The sequence below is a fragment of the Xiphophorus couchianus genome, chromosome 3 (assembly GCF_001444195.1).
Source record: "Xiphophorus couchianus chromosome 3, X_couchianus-1.0, whole genome shotgun sequence".
NCBI lineage: Eukaryota > Metazoa > Chordata > Actinopteri > Cyprinodontiformes > Poeciliidae > Xiphophorus > Xiphophorus couchianus.
This window is the reverse complement of record NC_040230.1, coordinates 20,533,789-20,552,627: the sequence shown is the minus strand read 5'-3', so window position 1 is coordinate 20,552,627 and position 18,839 is coordinate 20,533,789. Positions and strand designations below refer to the sequence as shown.

Genomic DNA, 18,839 nt, shown 5'->3' with positions numbered 1-18,839 from the left:
TTTGCCTAAAAAATGCTAAATAAACTACATATTTATTTGTTTGTGATAAACCAATAGGTAGAATTTGTAAAAAAATGTTTACAAAAATGTTTTTGAAAATAATGTTGTGCATTTTATTTAGCCCCTGGGTGGTAACACATTTTAAAACCACCTTTCATTACAATCATGACCCCACCAGCTTAGAGAGGTCAATTTTTCTTTTCTGTACACTTTAAACTGAGAGCATCTGTAATCCTCAGTTTTAGTTTCTTGGTCTCCATGATGCTGGTTATTTAAATGAAATTTAAAAAGTTTAATTTTAATTACACTTCACAAGTATGAATTACATCATTGTGAATTATCAATTAACCATCCAAGAAGATTCATTGAAGTTTCTGATTGCAGTGTGAATACTTTCTGAAATATGAAAATATGATCTGGTTGTTTAAAATGTTGTGGGAGTCTTGAGCTAATCTAAATTGAATATTTTCCACAGATTATTATCTCAGACATTTCCAGCCTTGTACACATAAAGGGCATGACGCACACATACATGGAAGAAATACACTCAGAGTCGAGCATGTGGCAGGCAGCAACAGCTGCTGTGTGTATAATTAGAACATTTTGAAAGCCGAGAGCTGGAGAGTTAGACTTTCACCTGCAGACTGAGGGGTTGCCACCACAAGTTGTCACCTTTACATTTTCAGTAAAAATCTATGAAGGAAGGACAAAGTGTCATGTTGGGTTCAAACTTTTGACCCACATTCAGAACACAATCAGGAGAACAGGAAATCAGATAAATAAAGTTTATTTTGACAATGATGAAATGTGAGAACGTGCAGTTCTTGTCCTGTGGATGGGAAGCCGGGGTCATCAGAACTCTGAAAGCAGTGGGAGAGAGATGGTGAGTTGAATACATGTTGAATTATGAGGAACTGGAATGGTCTTACTTGGTGTGATGAGTTTCTGGCAGGAGGTTGGGGGGAGGTATTATGGAGTCTGGGGTTGTGATCTCTTTGCAGTGGTCCTTGAGATGATCCAGGTTCTAATGTGTGATCCAGACAGAGTTCTTTGGAGGTTGATGGGAGAGGCTTGCAGTGGAGGGCATACAGTTAAGTTCTTGTGAGGAGAGGTGAAGAGCGATCCGACTGAATTTCTGAATTCAGTAGCCGTGAATCCGGGAACTGTCAACGATTCTTCAGCAAAAGTGTAGAGAGACTCAGGCAACCAGTGGGTAAAACCCAAGGTGCCACAAGGAAACACCTGAGAGAGAAGCAACGGGAAATATTATTTGAAATAATTTCAGAGAAACTTCAAATAGCTGACTCAGAGGGATGCAGATAACCATAACTGGCAAACACTCAAGTGCTGGCAGTCCGCTCCTCATATACTCCTAGATGACGAGGTGATTGATCACAGATGCGCTGAAACCAGACAGCAGGCACGCCCTCCAGGTAAGTGCAGCCTCTTGGCACCATCTAATGAAGTGTTGCCCAAAGTCAGTCCTCGATCCTGCATGTTTTAGTTCTCTCCCTGGTTTTATGCACCTGGATTCAATGATGGCTCATTAGAAGGCCTAAGAAGAACATTGACATGCTGAAAAGGTTGTTGCTACCACCAGAGAGAGAACTAAAACATGCAGGATGCTGGCCCTCAAAGACCAACTTTGGGAACCCCTGATGAATGACGAGGGAAGCAGCAGACAAACAGAAAATCCAAACAAACAGTACCACCGGCTCTTTTGGCTTGGATCACCAAAAAGAGTGGGCTCTTTCGGCTCCAAAGCGGCTTTTCGGATTTTCTTTTGTTGTTGTTCCTTAATTTATTATCCAACAGAAAAATGTTGCAAAATGAATGAGAGCTCACTGTCGAAAATGACATGTTGAGTTTTAAAATACCGTATGAGTTTATTTGGCTTTTGATGGTTACATTTACAGATTTACCTGCTTTTAATTCAGAAATCCTCCCATTTTATCTGAAACTTGTGTTGGTATTGAACCAGCAATCAGAAAACATGCTTCAGTTACATGACAATTTATTGCTCTAAAGTAATGGGTTTTAAATGTTTTCTTCTCTGAAAAACACACCAGCAATAAATTTCAGGCTCTGAAAGGAGTGAAGGGATTATTTAAATCCACAAGGGGGCGTCCTGAACTGTCTTAGACTAAAGACTGAGCAAGAACGAGAATTAAACCCAACCATAGTTATTGTTTTAGTATAATGTAGAAAATATGTGACATTACTTACACAAAGAAAATGTACATTTTAACACTATTTAGGCTTATGATGGTATAGAAATATTATAAATAAGGTCTTTGCTTGCTAATATTCTGTATTGTTCAATGGACTGAGAGATTGCTATAATTTTTTTCCCCTTCATGCATGGGAAGCACTGTGCTGCCATGAAGTTGTGATATAACTCAGAATAATAGCCGACAGCTGACAGAAAGTTCTTAGGGGGTGTAGCCACACTCAGCTGTAGTTTTGCATGTTAAGACACAATTTGATCACTATGTTGTTTCATGCAACCACTGCACATTATCAGTTCAGCTTTACTGCTATTTTAAGTTGATTTTTCTTTTCAAAACACATTAGAGAAACTTGAAAAGTGGAGGAAAATTCTGTTTTTATTTTGTAATTTTACAACTTTTTAAAAATAAATAGTTCAAGGGACGTGAAATATAATAAACATGGTTGAAGCTAGATGATTTTTCAACAGAAAAGTGGATCTGACTGGTGATTTTGCTTAACGCCGAGCATCTCTGTTTCTGTAGAGATCACAGTTGAAGTTGGTAATGATCTGCACAGCTCTGGATTCTGACCAGCAAATAAAGTTTATTTAGTTCAGAAACATCAAAACGACAAGAAGTTCATTATTTACATTTAAATTAAATCCAGGCTGAACATTTAATTAAGATCTGTTGACTTATATTTGCAAAAAAAAAAAAAAAATCAAAGATAAAGAAAAATGCATTTTACAAAACTTTATTGTACATTTTTAAATAATCAATTTATGAATCAACTTATATTATTTAAAGATGGATCAAAAGACACAGATCTATGGACAGTGAAGAGTTTTAATAAATTAATGGCACACTTAAATAATTATTACATAAGTTATTTATTGTCATTAGACACTCTTCACTCTCCATAAGTAGTTTGGAAATGTAAAAACAAGTTTATCCCTCATAGAGAAACAGTAAGAATTTCTCTATGAGTTTCTCTCTCTCTCTCTCTCTACATATATATATATATATATATATATATATATATATATGTGTGTATATATATATATATATATATATATATATATATATAATACATTTAATTTTTATATAAACGTATTTATGTAAATACATATATATGTATTTGTACCAAATAAAATCCAACAGATTGTATGGAGTCATTTCTTAAGCCATTCACTTTCCCTGACCAGGCAGGGGGCGACAGCAAATCACTTGTGTTGAGTTGTTGACTTTACAGCAGTCCCTCATGCAGGGCATGCATGCTGTGACAGTGGAGAGGAAGAACTCCCGTCTAACAGGAGCAAACCAACAGCAGAACCAGAACCGGGCTCAGTATCAGCAGCCGTCTGCCATGACCGACTGGAGGTGAGAGAAGACAGAGCAGAGACACAACAACAGGTCAACTGATCAGGAGAACTTTCCATGTTCATGTTAGAACAGTTAGGTGATGTTAGCATCATGTCAGCCAATGCCCTTATCCAGGAAGCAACCACAGCTAATCAACACCAGACCAGGTGTACCTTCCTTGGAGAGAAAAATAACTGCTAAATAAAAAGTTAGTTTCTAACTAAACATTTTAGTTAGAAAAGGTTTAGTTTCTAATTAAACTGACTGTTTAGTTAGAAACACCAGAGCGCCACCTTCTGGCCTCTCCAGATCAGTTCAGTTCAGATTAGGGAACTGTTTCTGGCTTTGTTTTTTCCCCTCCGTGGGCTGCCACCTTATCGTGGTGGAGGGTTTGAGTGTCCCAGTGATCCTAGGAGCCATCGGAGGCTTCGTGCCTCTATTTGGGTCGGATCTGTCAGGGCAAACCGGTCCTAGGTGAGGGATCTGACCAAGAGCAGCCCAAAGATCGCTTATATATTTTTTAAACCCAAACACGCAGCAGACCGCTGATGGGCGATAGCAGCTCTTCCACCAGGCTCATCAGGTTTTCTGGAGGAAACCCTGAAAGCTTTCCCAGGTGACGCTTCTTGATTGTTCTCCATTTTGACTTGAAACTTTCTTAGCAATCTTTCTTAAGGAATGCTGCAGGTATTTTGCTGTTTATTTAAGTAATATTTGGAAGTGAGCGTTTGAAAAGTGATTTCATTCTTGAGTCGTTAGAGGGTTTGACTTGGAACCTGCACCTGTCCTCTTGTCGCCTTCCCATCCTCAAATTCCATTTGCATAATTTTTCTGTTTCTTCCAAAACCTGGATGAATAATGTCTTCAAACTGGTGATTTGTAAACAAAATTGTTCTTTTTAATTGAGACAAGAAACTTCAGAATTCCTTTTATTTTGTAGTTTCTGTTTATTTACTTAGAATATTTGAAATGTCTTCCAGGTCCAATGTAAAATGTTCATTAGAATTTAAAGTTTGAGAAAGAAGAGGACTTCTTCCCTTTGGTCCTCCACTCAGCAGCTTCTTTCTTTTCAGTTGGGTTTTTATTTTCCATCACAACAAAATAAATGTTGATGAAAATAATTCATCTCTGATTTCCTCTTTCTCCTTTTTATTTGTGTCTGAGCAGGGACAGTTTCATCAGGTGTCCCACAGCAGCTTGATGGAATCGGACTCCAGTACCGTCAGTAGTGAGTCGAACAGGTCGGCGGTGTGTCACTACGACTCACTCATTTGAAGAGCCATTGGTGGGGAAGATTTGAGATCAAACAGCCTGAAACAGGCTCACCTGTTGATTTTGAGTCGCTACGTCACACTGAGCTGATGGACACCGGAAGAGAGGAGACGCAGCAAGAAAAGAAAATGAGGATTTAACGCTACAGTCCTGATAAGAAGCTGCTTTCTGACCCAGGTGAACTCCATCCATCCATTCCTGGTTTCCTTCATTCTTCCCTTCTGGTTCCCTCCCTCCATCCAACAATTCTCGTTCCCTTCATCCATCCATCCATCCCCAATTATTTTATTTTATCTCCAGTGCTTAACATTGTCCTTGAGATTTAAGGTTAAAGCTGATATTTACTGTTTCTGGAATGTTTTACTTTATCTCCAACGCCAAAGGAAACTTTCTGGATATGACATTTGACATCTGATAAACATTGGCAATAATGTTAAACATCAAGGATAATGTTAAGCATAACGTTTAAGCATTATCCTTGATTAAATAAAAAAATAGGGGACAATGTTAAATATCCTGGATATTAAATGCTAAACATCGGAGATAAAGTTAAACATCCTGGGTGGCATTAAATAATAACACAATAACACTGAATGTTAAACATCAGACATAATGACAACCATTGGTGGCTAAAGATTAATATTGGGGACAATGTTAAGCTTTGTGGATAAACATTGTTGGCAACTTTATTTATTTATTTATTTGATTTCAAGGCTACAAAACTTGGCAACAGGAATACCAAACATCAAACTGCACCTTTGACAAGTGATCACTAGTAACATATTAATAAAAGCTAGTTCATAACATTGAGCTGACACAGATAATGGATGAATGGACTAATTAATTTGTGTTTTTGTGATATTTGATCTGGTCTGAAATCCAAATAGTTAATTATTTATATATTTGATTCGATTTGCTTATGTTTTTTATTATTTTTTGGTAGGTTGTAGACAAAAATAATGAAAGCTGATTCAAATTAAATGCTGTCATATTGTAGCTTAATTCTGACAACTGGCAATAATTTGCAGAGACACTAAAATTCAGAAATATTTAGTAAACCCAAACCCAAGCTTGTGTTTGAGCATACGGACAATAGGAAATGGGACAGGGGTTGGTGGTGAAATAGGTTTGCAGGCCAGACTCCAGTTAGGGTTCCAAAGATGCAGTGGCTTTGAGAATGACGTGAAGCTGAGTAAGACCCATCTGCTACCTGCTGCTCATTAGCCATCGTTAAATGGATTAAACCTGCTACATACTCTGCTGCTTTGCAGCACAGCGTGTTATATGGTCCAGGCTGTGTTGGAGTCCATATGTAGGTGGTCACAGAGCAGTCTGCTGTGTTTCCACTCAGCCAGGTGTTACTGTCTGCTGTTCAACTTCTGCTCTCAACTTCCACTGAGTTGATGAGTTGATTTAATTTAAAAAAAATTAAAAAAAGATTTGTGCAGTCTCAGCAAAGGGACAGTAGGAACAAAGTTCTGCCGGATGCTTCAATAGCAGTAGATCTGTCAAATAGCACAGACCTAAAGTGGTTTGAAACAGGATTTGGTGACTTAGGACAAAATAAAAAAAAAATATTTAACATCCTTGTTTTTCCAAAAATAATCAATAAAATAATAATTTAAAAAAGGATTTTCGCAGAATACGCACAACTCACTTTTTAAATGTCTTGAATATGATAAGAAACAATCTGTTTCCTGTTTAGATGTTGGTTATTTAAAGTTTTGTTTGGATTTGAAGCAAGTTGTTGTAATGGAGCTTTCAAGTCAAAAAGATCATATTTATGGTGTCAAAGCTATAAAGATTAATCAAAAACAGATGGAGCAGTATCTGTTATAGTGAGGGATCAACTGTTTTGTCAAATAATTAACAAAAGTGCAGAGTTCCTTACTTGCTAGGTCAATTTCATGAACCATTTTAAATAAATGTAAATTAATTTGTTTTTACCTGTCTAGTCCTGTATGTAAACTTCCATAAAAATAAAAATCTTTGCAGTTATTGTGAGGTACCACTACATTTTGTTAACATGAGTTACGATTTGTTGTTACAATTTGATTTAAGATTTAAAGGATGGCTTTAAGGTTATTTGAGATAACATTTAGGCTACCAATAAGAGCCACTCTGCTTTACGCAACTAAACCTTTTATAGCAATAATAAAGTAAGTAATAATAATGGCCTTGAAAATGAAGTGCATATCTTAATTAAAAAGCAGACATCACCTTTATACAGTAGTTAATGAAACTGGCATTATCATTCAAGTGAAGTATATTGAAATTAATTTGAAAATGCAGCTGTAAAAGGAGGGTCCCAATGGCTGAGCTATATCTTTAACAGCCTGCTATATTGTGAATAACAGATGGCCTGCAGAAATTAAACAGCAGACCTCCTCGTAACCCAAATACACATATAGAGATTTGTATGATGCCTTCATGCAAACTGATAAACATCAAATCTATGAATCTGGCTCCTGTTTTTGGTTTGAGTTAGCTGCTCAACAGCTGAGCATGTGTCAAAAGTGTAGAAAGTCAAAAAGATTGTAATATTTGAAAAGTGGTCATTCTCTTAGATGTTATTTTATTTTCAGGTAAAGCATGCTGACATTTATTTTGCAGTAAGGGTGTCCTAATTCATTAATTTAATTCCAAATACAAGAAACTTCTGTCTCTGTGGAAACACAGCAGCCTGAGGTCAGATTAACAAGGAAAAAGGCCATTTAGCCCCGCCTGAACCAGGTTGGTGTTAAGACTTAAAAGTAGATCAGTGTCTGAGGATATAAAAACCAGCTCAACCATAAAGTCTGTCAGAGACATACTGACCTGCACACTGCACTGAGTATCTAGCTGAAGAGAATCACATTTCAAAAGGATTTATATCCCATCTACTTGCTCTGAAGCAGCTACCATGGTTCTGGAGGAGAACGATGACTCTGTCTTTGAGCCTCAAATCACCGTGAGTATGACAATAAAAACGCGTCAGTGACATAGATCTATGTTATGTTATTTGATTTTCTTTTAGTTTGCATTGGTCTATTTTCTCTCTTTTTGTGGTATGGTTGACTTATTTACAAACAAATCATAGTATATAAGTACTAGGATTGTGCACATTAATGCTGGCTACTTTGGTAAAAGTAAAAGGAAAAATAAAGCACAGACTTAACAAAGCAAGGTATTCTCTTTAATGCAATTTTACTCCAGTGCAATCTGCATTTGTCCATTGGCCTAAGTGAACAGCATGTTTGATGGAATGTACTCTAAAGCAGAGTGACCTGATTATATCTATGTAAATGTTGTATCAGGAGGAGCACGTCGAGACTCAGTATGGGGACCTCCACTGCATCTTGACAGGAACTCCTAAAGCGAACCGACCCGTCATCCTGACCTTTCATGATATTGGACTTAACCGTAAGCTGCAGCCCAGAGATCTATCAGCAGTGATTGTGTAGTTTACCTTTAAGGATTTCCATCCATCCATCCAGTTTCTGTTCACCCTTGTCCCTAATGGGGTCGGGAGGGGTGCTGGTGCCCATCTCCAGCTACGTTCCGGGCGAGAGGCGGGGTACACCCTGGACAGGTCGCCAGTCTGTCGCAGGGCCCTTTAAGGATTTGTACTGAAATTAAATAAGTTCATCAAAATGTTGTAGCTGCTGAAGAATCAGTTTCTAATAGAAAGGTTTAAGGTTTATTTCCACCTGAAGAAGTTAATTTGATAAAAACCTTTTGGTTTGACCCCACCAAAAAAGAGTTTTCTATATTGTCATACTTCCTCTACATGCCAAATGATTCATATGCTTTAGTTGAAAGAGGCATCAATGTGAGTAATTAACACAAGAATGTATGCATATGTGTTTTTTTTTTTCTTTCCAGATAAATCTTGTTTTGAGACTCTGTTCAACCATGAAGACATGCATGAAATTGTTCGTCATTTACCTGTTTGTCACATTGAAGCTCCTGGACAACATGAGGAAGCCAAGACTCTGCCCACTGCGTGAGTAGACTTCTTTTTTTAAAACTCAGATTGAACTTTGTAGTTGCACAGTTATTCAACCGTAGCTTAAAACTGCTTTTAAATCAGAGATTTGATCCTTCAGGTACACCTACCCCACCATGGACCAGCTCTCTGAGGTTCTTCCCTCTGTCCTCAATCACTTTGAGTAAGACATGTAGAAACATCAAAAGCAAACACTTTCAGTAGTACCTTTCTAAATATTGAACCATTAAGCAAATTTTTGTGTGCTTTGCAGGATGAATAGTATAATTGGTGTGGGAGTTGGAGCTGGAGCTTACATCCTGGCCAGATTTGCAGTAAGTCTGAATCTTTTCAGATTCAATCAAATCTTGAGATGATGCTCCTGCACACAATATTTTGAAATGAATAACCTATTCTTGTTTTTTATTTTATTTCTGTTTATATGGGAATGGACAGACAATTAAACACACATCAGAATTTATAAATTAAAGGTCTAGATTAAGCCATATTAGTCAAATTCATATTGTACATGAGGATTTAGTGTAAAAGTGATTTTGTTGTCTGTGCCATGAACACCCTCCCAATTTTTAACAGAAGAGAAGTGTCATGCCAATGGATATCCTGACTGTACAACTGAACAGCTGGCAAATGTTTTCTTCTTTGTTTAGCTGAATCACCCTGATTTAGTGGATGGATTGGTTCTGATCAACATTAACCCCAATGCAGAGAGCCTAATGGATACTGTTGCAAACAAGGTATAGATGTATCTTTGAATGTCCTCCATATATTCAGATGCTGTTATATGTAAAGATGAGGTATTTACTCAGCAGCTACATAAAGTCCAAGCTTGTGATTGCATTTTAAAAGTTAATTATAGACAGTTTTATCTCCTTTCATATTCAAAAAGGTTATTATGTAACACAGAGTATGTTTCACCTAACTGACAGTTTTGATTCCCCTTTCTATCTTTAAACCTGCAAGTGTTTGTGTCATACTATAGATTACTGATTGGACCCTCACTCTCCCAGACAGAATTATCACACACTTGTTTGGTAAGGTAAGTTATCTGGAACAACAGAATATTGGCTTTTTATATGTTTATGATTAAAAAAAATCTGAACAAAAGTGTAACATGCATAATGCATCTGCACGGTTACTATAGGATGAGATCCAGACAAATCAAGACCTTGTATCAACATATCGTCACTACATCACAACAACAATGAACCAATCCAACGTGAGTCAGTTTCTACGTTCCTACAACAATCGCAACGCTCTGGAGGTAGAGAGGCCTGTCCCTGGAGGGAATGTCAATGTCAAGACACTCATGTGAGTGAAACAATAGATCTGAAAAGCAGATAAAACATTGGCAGCAAGCTCACCTTGTAACAATTAACTCCTTCTGGCTCTGTGGATCACATAGGTGCTCATCCCTGTTGGTTGTTGGGGATAGTTCTCCAGCTGTGGAAGCTGTGGTTGACTGCAACTCTAAACTGAACCCCACAAAGACCACACTGCTCAAGGTAAACAAATCCTGGATTGGATAATGAAAAGAGTAGAGATGTTTTTGATGCATGTTTATTGTATTTTACCAGACAAAATGCTGTCATGTTGGGGCCAAGTCTTGTCTTCTGCCCCGTACACCAATGTACTAGCTTGAAAGCATTGTTGTGAGCACTTATGCCACCCCAAAGGCTGTGCAGCCCTGTGCAATGAACTGTTTGAATCACTGTTGACATTTTATTTATTAATAAAATATTTATCATGTATCCTCTCCTGCTGATAATTTATTTTATGACACAAAATGGTGCTAGAAAGCTATAAATGTGCTGCTCTGTCTTTCTTCCAGATGGCAGACTGCGGAGGACTTCCTCAAGTTGTTCAGGTATGACAGTAAGTCATATACTCTCCTCCATTTTGGTCAAGAAAAAGTTGACTATATTTTATTTTTCTCTCAACAGCCAGCCAAAGTGATTGAAGCTCTTAAATATTTTATCCAAGGAATGGGATACTGTAAGTTACTAAAAAATATTTTTTCTTGATTCATTTGTGTATTCAGAGAATTAATTTTCTAATGTTCAACCATTACAAATTACACATATAAAACCACAACTATTATTATAAAAAACTATATCAAATAATTTAAAAAAAATCATAGATTTTGTTAGTGCACAGTGATAAAAACGTATTTATCTTTTTTTTTCAGTGTCCAGCGCCAGTATGACCAGACTTCGCTCAAGGACAACCTCCAGCTGTAGCAATATGTCAGTCGATGGCTCTCGAGGCCGCGCACACACCAATGAGCGTGGACGAACACATTCACATGGCACCGAGGAGAGGCGCGGGCGTGCACACACTGATGTCTCTATGGAGAGTATTTGTACTATAAGCCAGAACGTCTCAAACACAGCTGAACTGGCATGCTAGAATATCAGTGCTACTTAGACTCTCGCACTTAACTCAGTTCAAAACTTACTATACCTGCACTTGCATCTTTATTAGTAATTTCCTTAAAGTACTCCAATCATCATATTTATTTTGTCTGTCACATAAAAGATCACATATAATTTTAACTTATTTTATTCTTGATTTTTCTTTTGCCTGTCTAATGATGTCCTCTTTTACCTTAACTACCAGCTTGTAGGAGTTGTAAGCTTCATTATGTTTTTCATTTTTCTCTTTAAATAAAGTAGAGGAGAAAATAATAAAAGTTGTCAGGTAATTCTTTTCAAAATGTCATGGATTTGTGTACAGTGTTGTTGGAGGTTTTGTCTTTAGGAGTTGTAGTTGCAATTGTTGTAAAAACTTAAATGAAATGAGATAAATAAGGAGTAAAAAGGTCAGACTAGTAGAACTGAATTGTAAAGTCAACATTATTAACTTTATGAATGTAAACAGTTGCAGTCAACAACAGTTTTCACATATTGTGGTAATTTCTAAGCACTTTATTTAACGGCAATTGGCAGACCAATTCATTGAGAACACTTTTTAAGTCAGATTTAACATGCTTGAAATTAAACTTAAGTTAATATACAGTCAATTAAAAGCTATGATCATATTTCCTGAAAATATTTTGCTTTCAACTCTGTTGTGAGCATATTTTCACTCCCACTTCTACATATTATTAAACTATGTAGAAATTATTTGACTTGATAAAACTAGGCTATGAGAATATATTTATAGACATTTGTTTCTTAAAAATTGAAAAAAAGAAGAATTGAATGGAATTTAATTTCAACTCCCAACAAGATGGGTAGGCAGATAGACCACTAGATGGAGTCATATAACAAGTTTAGATGTCAAATGCCGTACAGTGTTCTGTAATGAATCATGCAAAAAGTCAACTTTTGTGTCAGTCATGATTGTTTTCTTACTGCTGTGCAATAAAGGGCAACATGTACAAGATAATACTAACTCCTTTAACACTCATATTATCCATTCATTTGGTGAATTTTGCTTGAAAATCCTAAACTATGTCTAATCCAAAACAAAAAGTATTTATGCATACACTGACAATAAAGCTATTGCAATCTGCAACTGCAGTGGTCACAAATGAAAAACTGTCTGTAATCTATGGAGAGTTATACAAATGTGTAAATATAGGTTGTAATCATGGTCCACCTCGATATAATCTTTGCAGCTTGAGTTTCTGAAAATCCATTACAAAGCCCTGAGCTCCCTCAAGTCAGTTTGTACATGTCTGTTTAAAGACTATCTGTGACATCAGTGTGTGTCTGCTTGAACTTGTGTTTGTATGGAGATTAGCTGCATGCATGTGTAGGTGGGACTGTTTGTGTAGGCCCATGAGTAGATGGATTGTTTTGGGCTTTGAGAGTGAAATGACTGAGAAACAAATATAATGACAGCCAGCATCAAAGTCACAATTATTTGGTTTATGCATGCACTTATGCATGCGCGTAGGTCTGGGGGTGCATCTCGATTTCAAAGCTTCTTTTGTCTGTTGTTCATTAGGCTGCTGTGATGAATTATTCATGGAAGAAATCTCTTAAGACTTCATATAAACATAAGAGCTCCGTTCTTGCTCATTGTAGGGCTCCTACTTGCATGTCAAGAGTCGTTTCATGTCAGTGTGTTTCAGTGCATTGAAGTCATTATAAATTCTGAGGTAAATGCCATAGATCCTTTTTCAGTGGCAAAGCACAAAACAAAGCAAATTTAAAAAGTCACAGAAATTCAGAAGTCACATGAAGTTTATTTTAAAAACAACAAACCAAAACCTTTAAAACACAATATTATTCTGCAAAAGAAAAACAACAAAAGCCAAGAAGAGAATAGTAAGCAAACAGCAAAATAGTAGATAAATTGAGGCTTCAATCAAGGCCTGATCCTGGTCCTACATCCTCTACCAGATGGGGCTTGCCCCAGCCCTAGATGGCTCAAGTTTGTGGACCTGGTACGCTACCTGCTGCATCCCCAGGTACAGCAGCCAAATACACATTCCAGAGCTTATCCTTATCCTGCAATGGAGTTTATCCTTAGCATAAGCAACAACACAGCTTAGTCATTACTAGCAGCAACCCCCACCTTACCTGCTCAACATTGTAGATGCCATAGACAGCACTGTAAAATCTCCTCTGCTTCTTCAGTGTCAACTCCCGAGACCTTTACTGTGCCTCCTCTTAGAAAAGATTCTTAGCATCACCCTATTAAACCCCATCGTCTCCTGGGTTGTATGAAGCATACTCACCATCATCATCTTCTCCTGTGTGATTGATCTTCATCCTCCTCATCACCATCCACTTCTTGTGCCATCTTTTTCTCCCTCATCATCATCCTCCTTTCCTGCACTGTTGTTTTTTCATCCTCATCACTATCCATCTCTTCTGCACTGCTGGAAGATCTTTTAGTTTACTTTTCCCCTGTTCCAGTCTTAGTCACCTCCCCATAGTTATCTGCCGAGGTTCTTCTCCAGCTGCTCAAAATTCTTCTGATTAGTCACACCTGTCTGGTTCTCATCCCACTCATTAACCCTCCCAGTAGTTAAAAGGGTGTTAGTTTCCTCACCTCCCTGCCAGATTTTCCAGATGTCCATTTTGTGTTCCCTTCATACCTGTTTTTCTGTGTTCCAGTTGCTTCATTGCTTCCAGTCTGTAGTTATCCTGTTTACTTAGACCCAATACAAACACAAGTCTGTTATTCTTCAAAAAACAGAAGAACAGAAATTTTGGTTTCATTTTCTTTTCATATTGAAAACCATTAAAATATATAATCACCACCATTGAGAACCAAAACATTCTGCCTGTTTTCTCACATATCAAGTTAGAAACGTACGTTCCACCCTGTGAGTACACTGCCCATGGATGGTTTTCAACATCTGGCTCATAATGCATGAAAATCAAAACATTTTGAAATACATACCCTCATTACACTCAAGAACATTTTTAATATGTATTTATTTTAGATTTTCTCTACTTGTTTTGTGGATGTAAAACAGCTCTGCAGGACAATACCTTTCAGGTGTAAACAGCGCCTTTTACAGTCAGAATGTAAGGTTTTAAACCAATAACAATATATTAATACAGCATACATGTAGAACATTTTAATAAAAGTTATAATCATATTAAAAGTAACATTTTCTAAATTATTAAATTTCAGATTATAGAATTGTAATAATAACTTTATTTATTTTCAAATTATTACACATCTTTATTAGTTTTACCAATAATTCAGAAGGGTGCCATATAAGTAAGCTGAAAAATAAAATTTGTTTTGTTAAATAGGTATTACACAACCATGTCATATATATAGATTATGTATCTATTCCAAAGGTTTAACTGTGTTCTTTATTTTTCTGTCCTCTTTTCTGAAATTTTTTGCCTTTTTTTCTTTTTTTGTTGTCGTTTGTTTTTATTTTTTCTATAATTTTTGCCACTTTTTTGAGGGGTAATATTGTTTTCTTTCAGTTCTCTATTGTGGTAATGCCTATTTTCAAAAGATGAACAAAGTTTTGGAAAGCACATTAGTACAATAATAGTTTAAAAACATATGAGGAATACAGATGGATGACTTTTATTCCTGGTGTAAATCTAAGTTTCTATATAATTTTCTGATTTTCACCACAGCAAAGAGAAAAGGCATATTAGAAAACACTTACATGTAAAATATTAAAAAGAGAAATCAAGTTTCCCATTATTTTTCATTATTGCCTTTTGATTTTAAAAAAAATTACAAAATGTTTATCATTATTGTAATTGATGTTGTTAGCAGAGTTTGTTTACCCCACTTCCCCCTTCCCTCCACAATGAAACACGCACAACAGCCATATTGAAATTCAAATTAAGGTTGATGAAAAACCTTAATAGTTATCTTGTAGAATCTTTTAGAGAACCTTTCTGGTTATTTTTTCAACTTGTAGTTGAAAAAAGCACCCAAAAAAGGGTTTTATTTTATTTTATAATGTTTTATTTTAGGCTGCACAGTGGCGCAGTTGGTAGCACTGTTGCCTTGCAGCAAGAAGGTCCTGGGTTCGATTCCCGGCCGGGGTCTTTCTGCATGGAGTTTGCATGTTCTCCCTGTGCATGCGTGGGTTCTCTCCGGGTACTCCGGCTTCCTCCCACAGTCCAAAAACATGGTCAATTGGTTTCTCTAAATTCTCCCTAGGTGTGAGTGTGTGTGTGCATGGTTGTTTGTCCTGTATGTCTCTGTGTTACCCTGCGACAGACTGGCGACCTGTCCAGGGTGTACCCCGCCTCTCGCCCGGAACGTAGCTGGTGATGGGCACCAGCAACCCTCCCGACCCCATTAGGGACAAGGGTGAGCAGATAATGGATGGATGTTTTATTTTACATTTAATTAAACATTGAGTCATTTTTATCAATATACACAACATGAAAATGTCTATAGAATAGTTTTAAAATCTCTTAATATTTGCTTAAATTTGTATTTTTACTGAGAGGTCGCTGTTATAAAAAGTCAGATAACATTACTATATGTATGGGTGGACAGTGGGCCCCAGCTGCTGCAGCCAGCTGCTGCAGCCATGTTGTTGAAACCTGGCTCCTCCAGCAGCAGCAGCAGCAGCGCTGTCAGCTAACGTCAGTGGACACCAACAACCGGGCACGGCGCTGTTTGTGGACAACAGACTGAGAGAGCGACCCAGGCGCCGGAGCCGGTTCTGTTTCCAGCGGATATAAATGCCACATTAGCCGCTCCTCGCTGGATAAGGCGGCCAGGTTTGGAGACAAGGAGCGGCCGGACCTCTGGGCTGAAGCGGGTGAGTATTGATCCCTCCCGGGGGCGGACTGAGTGGGAATAGCCAACTGTTAGCTCAGTTAGCTTAGCAATAAAGGGGGGTAACACACTGAGAGACAATGGGGTTAACGTGAACGTTACACGCGTGGGTGCTTTTTTTTTTGGGTGCTCGGAAACGCATTTGGGGAAATTGCCGTGATTTGGGGAAATCACGAAGTCATTTGTATTCCCAACATACAAACAGTGGTGCAGTGGCCGAAACCACCCCTCTGTGTTAATCCCGTAGGTGCAAAGGTCCAAAACCGAGGTGCGTTTCTGCCATGATGAGCAATAATATTCAGGCGAAACATCTGTTTTATTGTTGAGCAACTGGTTACATAGTCCGAGTATCGTTGTTGTGTTTAAGGATACAATTTGAGGAGCAGCTCTGTCTTTTACCTGACTGTAAGTTTATGGCTTGCTTTCTGCCTTGTGAATCACAAAAACGACACAGATATCTGATGTTCCCTGAAACATACTAGTGTTTAGATAGATACAGTTTCAGAATAAACACAGAAACAAAAAAACTAGTCTTGGGGGGGACAGGAAATAAATACAAATGCAATTGCAGTTATGATTAAGCTCAGATTGGTGCTTGGTATGGTTGTGATTTCTTAGTTTCCTTCCTTTGGCTTCTTTCAGTGGTTTTTGAGTGAAAGCTGTGCTTTTCTTTTTTCCTCTCTGTGACTTTTGGCTGCAGTCACATCTTTCCACCTGCCTCCAGAGCCATTTCTGCATCCCTAGTTAATTCCTCTAGGTTATGGAAAGGGATTTAGATGAAGCCAAACTACAAGGATTTACAGCATATCTTTAATGTTTTAAGAGACAGATAATGACTCACTAGCTATTCTTCCTACGTAGAAATTTTTTTGTAAGCGTTCTACTAAAAATAAATAACATCTTTGTCCTGTTTGTTGCTGGAGAGGAACATATTTATTTTAACCTGCCTATTGCAATCTGTACAGGTGACTTAGATATTTACCCTAGCTTTGAAATTTAAAAAACTGTTAATAATGATCAACACTCAAATTTAGATACTATAAATGAACAGCAAGAAGTAACATAAACACATCTATAGCTTTAACACACATTTAACAGGTTTTTTGTTAATTAGATGTGGAGAACACTCGGTCATACCTTGTATGCAGTGATGCCACAAGGTAAAGCATAGTTGGCTTGTGCAAGCTGAGTTAAGGAGAGTTTAGGATTTTTATTTTCCTGAACCAAAATATATGTTTTGGCTAGAAATGAGCAGAATTCATTTTTTAGCCCAGGTCTATGGCAATATTGCACATTTATTTTCAAAAATAAAACCTTTTTACATCCAAAGCTCAATCTACAAAACTAGAATTTCAAAGGGGACTGTCACAGTCTCTCTTTTTTTATTACACTGTCGAGTACACAAAAATGTGACTACATCATCTTAGAAAAATGTTGTATTATACTGAAAATCTATTTATTTATTTGACTAACTCTCATTTATATTTGTAGAAGGATTTCCACTGAGATTGATTCTGTCAGCTTTCTACCTCCTTTTACCTTCAGTGCCATAAGGAGGCAGGTATGTGGATGTCACTCAGCACTGAGGATGATGGTGGATTAATCATTCCCGCTGTGGTGGAGCGATAGGGATGAAGGACAAAGAGTCGTGGGAAAGATGAGGAAGCTGTTGAGAAAGCGATGGGAAGTGAATCCAGAGGGAGGAGGCAGCTGTTTGGAGGTGAACTCAGCCCCCAGGTGCGTCAGTCTGAAACGATTGTAGGCGGGCTTTTTCCCTCCTCCCCTATAAGTGACAGCGTACAGTGCAACTAGGAAGTGGAGCAACAGGAGAGGTACACATACGGACGTTTGGAGGGTTTTTGGTGGAGGTGTTATCCTCTGCTCATCGATTGCTAACATGCAGTTCTGGGACTTTCTGGGCTGCACCAATGGAGGTATGTGGGCGAGAAGCTTTACTCATGGCTGGATGAGTCTGTGTTAAACTGCTCTGTGATAGCCAGGTAGAGGGGCTCTGGCAGGCTGAGGGCTGGAAAGGAATTTGTGCTGCTCACAGCCATGCAAGCGGTTGCATGCAACCTATCAGGCAGGTAGAGAGCAGAGGCAAATAAAGACGCATGAACGTTGACAGCCTGCTCTGTTTTTCTTTGACAAACCTGGCAGCTTGGTGTCTGAAACAGCTTTGACAGATAAATTAAGTGGCACAATTTTTTTTTCTTCTTGTTTTTTTTTTCTTTTTTGGCCTGCATAATCTGAATCCTGGTTGCCTCTCTGAACATGTATTGTCCTGTCAACAGAGAACACTCTCTTATTTTCTAGTGAATGATTTTAAATTACTCCTGATCTAATGATGGGACATCCTGCCAATGTCTCCCTTTGAAACTGTGAGGAAAGTCCATTAAAAAGGGCTGAGGCTTCATCCATTGAAGTAATTTGAACTTTAAATGACTACGGTAGTTTTCAACCCTAAGCTTTTGATTATGTTTTGTGTCCCGAGGTTACCTTTTTCATCTAGGATTTACTGTAGCATAGAGGTCTTGAGGCTAATATGGATTGGAGATTTTTTTTTTTTTATTGTTGTCCAGAAAGATCACATAGAATAAGATCTTTTTGCACTTGTTCATGCCTTTATTTATGGCTAATACAACAAAACAGCAACAGCCCTCAGCTATCAAATGTCATTGTCGATGTTAGAAATAATTTTCTACACAAACCAACTTGAGGCGATTTTATATATAAAGTAAGAAGTACGTGTAAATTCTTGGACACAAGTGGCCCTC

At 37.6% G+C, this 18,839-nt stretch overlaps 2 protein-coding genes and 1 long non-coding RNA gene across 9 annotated transcripts in view; 2 read left to right on the top strand and 1 right to left on the bottom strand.

The window, feature by feature from the left end:
• Window positions 1-771: 771 nt before the first annotated feature.
• LOC114142371 (uncharacterized) lies at window positions 772-1,067 on the bottom strand. The gene is made up of 2 exons (XR_003594995.1): window positions 930-1,067; window positions 772-860 (listed from the first exon to the last, which is right to left on the bottom strand). It is a non-coding gene; the product is annotated as an uncharacterized LOC114142371 (long non-coding RNA).
• A 255-nt stretch (window positions 1,068-1,322) lies between these two features.
• Window positions 1,323-12,219, top strand: LOC114142370 (protein NDRG1-like). 5 transcript variants are annotated; one of them, XM_028013628.1, is made up of 14 exons: window positions 3,405-3,590; window positions 4,740-5,021; window positions 7,739-7,794; window positions 8,141-8,246; window positions 8,709-8,829; window positions 8,933-8,995; window positions 9,086-9,146; window positions 9,480-9,566; window positions 9,812-9,868; window positions 9,974-10,140; window positions 10,235-10,334; window positions 10,661-10,696; window positions 10,773-10,824; window positions 11,018-12,219. In XM_028013628.1, exons 3-14 carry the CDS (start codon window positions 7,747-7,749, stop codon window positions 11,236-11,238), a joined length of 1,119 nt encoding a protein of 372 aa, XP_027869429.1. In that variant the 5' UTR covers window positions 3,405-3,590; window positions 4,740-5,021; window positions 7,739-7,746; the 3' UTR covers window positions 11,239-12,219. The 5 variants fall into 5 exon arrangements, with proteins under 5 accessions (XP_027869431.1, XP_027869429.1, XP_027869428.1 ...); XM_028013627.1 differs by lacking the exon at window positions 3,405-3,590 and adding an exon at window positions 3,945-4,188; XM_028013629.1 differs by lacking the exon at window positions 3,405-3,590 and having other exon boundaries at window positions 4,557-5,021; window positions 7,742-7,794.
• Window positions 12,220-15,805: 3,586 nt separating this feature from the next.
• LOC114142248 (focal adhesion kinase 1-like) overlaps window positions 15,806-18,839 on the top strand; it is a 62,160-nt gene continuing 59,126 nt past the window's right edge. For 2 of the 3 annotated variants that reach the window (XM_028013408.1, XM_028013407.1), the window contains exon 1: window positions 15,806-16,045. Coding sequence is in view for 1 of the 3 variants with exons in the window: in XM_028013400.1 (XP_027869201.1) it covers window positions 17,960-17,996 (37 nt within the window). In the remaining 2 variants the exon portion in view is untranslated. Of the gene's footprint in view, window positions 16,046-17,864; window positions 17,997-18,839 lie in introns of those variants that run through there. The other variant, XM_028013400.1, reaches the window with a different exon arrangement.